General features: G+C 44.8%; 1 protein-coding gene across 1 annotated transcript; it reads left to right on the top strand.

Moving 5' to 3' along the window:
• The first annotated feature begins 2,116 nt into the window (after positions 1 to 2,116).
• Positions 2,117 to 2,782, top strand: LOC118424938 (adenosine receptor A2b-like). The gene has a single exon (XM_035833744.1). It carries the CDS (start codon positions 2,117 to 2,119, stop codon positions 2,780 to 2,782), a length of 666 nt encoding a protein of 221 aa, XP_035689637.1.
• Positions 2,783 to 3,875: the final 1,093 nt, after the last annotated feature.

The raw sequence follows: 3,875 nt of genomic DNA, 5'->3' as shown, positions 1-3,875 counted from the left end.
CTAGTCGTTTTGCTGTTGTTACTGTATGTAGTCTAAACATAAACTAGGCATGTAGTTCATTTGCGAAAGTCGCTGTATTTTTGTTGTGTCAATAAAGATATCTTTGGCCAAGTTCTACTGTTTTTCCGGTGACTTGTGGAGCCTAGTAGACGATACGAATCATGCATATTCTTCAAATTTCTAAAACTACCTTTAAATATCTCATCTCATCAGTATTAACACATCATCTGTTATTTGTGTTAACGTCTGTCCTTTCCAGTTTAGCTAGCTAGCTTTGGGAATCAAAAGGTTCACGTAGCGCCAGTTTCCAAGTGAAATCCATACTCTCTCAATGGTACTTAAATTATGCATTTATCATCAAAGAGATATAGACCTACGGAAGAGACGTAAGCGTTAGAGTCCGACTATGAGCAGGTGAAAAGTGTCTGCGGAAATATTTTGAGTGCACAAGATCAACATGGGATTTTAACGTACAATGCAATATCAGGCATATACTACAAGATACACATGATGACATTGAGATGGTTTCTAGGACTATTAAAACATCTAACACATGGTTCTAAAACTACTCTGATACATTTGTTCGACTTCTTCTCGTTTCTTAGTAATGTTAAAAATATAACTTGAAACATATTTATATAATGTAGTGCGATCAAAGCACATTAGTAAAATGAATTTGTCAGCACTAAACGCACGTTCTTTCTCTAGGTAAGAGCCAAGTAACATGTGTCCGCGTGTGACCGTCGTTGGATAGGATCGCAAACTGGTTGCATTCTAGGGATGGACGCGCATATGGTGTGCAAGATTCAGCTTTTTTGTTATGGCCAATGGCTGTCTTAAATCGTTGTCGGTGGTTGTTTCGTCACAGTCTGCTTGAAAATCCTAGTAGACGAAATCAAAATTGTACGACGACCTATAGCAAATACCACTGCAATTGTCACTTGTATAAAATCATGTAGCTTCCGCGTCTTGGTTACCTTAGCAATGAAATTCCTGTTACAAATTACAGTTTAGCCTAGTTAACAGTGAGAAGACATGTGTGTCCCCAACGTCAAATTTTGTAGTACCTTTAATTTACATTTTTCACTAACATTTTAGCCTTTGAAAATAACGCCGACAATGTTGGGATGGAAAATTATATTATAAACGTAGGAATGTTCGCGTTTCAGAGGAGCGGAACAAACCAACAATGCGATTTTTAATCCAAACATCTGCTTGGGAATTTTAGGGATTTGGTTTCTATTGACAACTTGAGCTCGGAAGTTGAGCTATATTACGTCTTTCCTGCACCTGGCTAAAACTGAGATTATGACAAGTAACGAATCAACACGCAAACTTTGAATAGACATTTGCTGCATTCAAAACTTGATATCATTCAAGGGTTGGGCATTGCAGGCGACGGTCTACGTAAACAACTTGATATCTTAGCTTGGGCATCATAAGTTCTAGTTCGATCTGGTCCATAATCTGCAACCTTCTTGGTAAGAATATCACGCAGACGGAGGAGGCACAAAGTCTGGCTGGACTACGTGTGCGATGGCAGCAACCTCTCTTGAATGTGTCCAGTGAGGGGCTGTTGACAATGTGGGCGGAGAGGCTGTTCTTTCGGGAACAAGTGACGTCGTTCTACGTAAACAAGGTCTTTTGATTTTGCTTCGGGGACATCCAAACGGTATTCGGTGAGATGCGATTTTGGTTTTTAGCAAATTGAGCGGCGATTAAGCCATTTCGTGTAGTTTATTGATACGTTAAGTGACAGATCGTCATTGCCTTCATTACGATTGAAACAGTGAATCGCTGGATGATGTCGAGACGACTGAACGTTAAGACGGCTCTGACGCTTGTCATTTTAGCTAGCTACGGCTTTAGTACGATTTCAGCACCTCAACACGATCTAAACTTTACAACAGGACGCAGCAACAGTACGGACGGTGTAAAAACTTTGGAGGATATATCAAAGAACTGCAGTTCACTTGGCGCTAACAATATTTCTCATGTAGAAGAAAACGCCAATTCAACCATACTAGGATGTTTTGAAGATAAGATTGAAAAAGTATCTTCCCATTTGATTGAAAAATTCCTCTACCATTTGGGGAGTGACAATCGGTACCTCTGGATGTTTCACATTTGCAGCGGATTGTCTTTGTGGTCTGTCGTGGCGAACAGCCTACCCTTAGCGGCCATCATCAAGTACGAGGCGCTGCACAAGCCGGTCTACATCCTGATGGCCAACATGGCGGCAAGCGACATCGTGGCTGGGATTAGCTCCCTCTGCTCGTGTATCACCGCCTACGTTTACGCGGGATCTCGAAACCCTCCTCCCACGGCTTTGCACCGTTTCCTCGCCACATCTTTCCTCCTTTCCGCGCTGTCCTCGGCATATAGTCTGCTGGCGCTAACGGCCGAGCGCTACTGGTTCATCGTCCACGGTATGACTTACGAGAACAGGGTCACCAACGATAGATGTAAGGTCGTCATCATCGTGGTCTGGATGTGGAGTAGTATCCTGGCACTACTGCCGGTGTTTGGCTGGAGCTGTGCGTTCCCGTCCCAGGTAGGGTGTTCCCAGGCTGGCGGAGGCACCCCACAAAGCTACATGATCCTCATCCTGATTCTCGTCTTCATCCCGATGGCGGCGATCATGTTCTTCACCTGGGCGTGTTCCGCTGCCTGTGGCGACAGGTTAGCGACATCAGGCGGCGGGAAGCCGCGGTGCAGGTCCAGCCTACCACCAGCAGAAAATCAGCCATCACCGTGCTCATCATCACCGTCGTGTTTCTAGTGGGGTGGTTGCCTTGGTGCGCGGTAGTGGCCAACGAGGTGACCTGCAGAGAAGATTGTAGTACCAAGATTCCAGCGACGCTAGGATTTATTCTCCTGAACTCCGCGGTTAACCCCATCATCTACGGCTTCCGGCTGGAGGAAGTTCGCCGCAATGTCAAACGCCTGTTCGTCGGCCGTGACGCGAACGCATGGAGCCATTAGAAAACAGTGTAACAACCAGCACTAGTACATGTTTTACGTGACGATTGGAACTTTCGTCTTACAGTAAGATGTCTGTCTACAGGCCACAGTATGAAACGTCTCTCCGTCGGCGGAGCCATGAACGCATGGAGCTCTTAAAAACTGTCTGTTCATATCTCGGACATAAAAGGAACACGTGTCACAACCAGCTCTACATGTAGCATTACGTACGTGACCAATGGAACTTTGTCTCGTCGGCCACGCCGTGAACGCATGGACCCCTTAGAAAACTGTCTGTTTAAATCTAGGACATAACAGGTGCATGTGTAACAGCCAGTATTAGTATTACGTGACAATTAGAACTTTTGTCTTACAGTTAGAGGTCTGTTCCACACTCGACTGGCCACAGTGTGAAGCGTCTCTCCGTCGGAGCCGTGAACGCATGGAGTCCTAAAGCCCCCTTTACAAATCAAGAATTTAGCTCGGCCGAGTTGTCAGCGAGCTCTAAATTACGAGGAGGCATGACCCTGATGCCTACGAACAAACGACAGAGTTTCTTCGACGGCATCAGTGTCATACCTCCTAGTAATAGAGAGCTCGCTGACAATTCGGCCGAGCTAAATTCTTGATTTGTAAAGGGGGCTTAAGGATTAGGGTTTGCGGATCGAAACATGGATGTAACCTCCTTCAAAGCTTCTGAAGTTCCATGAACATGACAGATGAAATATCCACATTTTGAGACTCTGAAGAGGATAAGAAGTAAATCTATATTTGGTTTTCTTCTTGTTTTCGTGGTTAACCTTCAACTAAAGCCTGAGTCTGTAGTTGTTTGGTCGACGGTATCGATGAAGCCCAGCTGTTGTCTTCGATAGATACATTGGGGAGGAGGAGTAACTACTCTGACTCAAGAT

The sequence above is a fragment of the Branchiostoma floridae genome, chromosome 10, assembly GCF_000003815.2.
Source record: "Branchiostoma floridae strain S238N-H82 chromosome 10, Bfl_VNyyK, whole genome shotgun sequence".
Lineage (NCBI taxonomy): Eukaryota > Metazoa > Chordata > Leptocardii > Amphioxiformes > Branchiostomatidae > Branchiostoma > Branchiostoma floridae.
The sequence above is the reverse complement of the archived record's forward strand: the minus strand, read 5'-3'. Positions and strand labels throughout refer to the sequence as shown.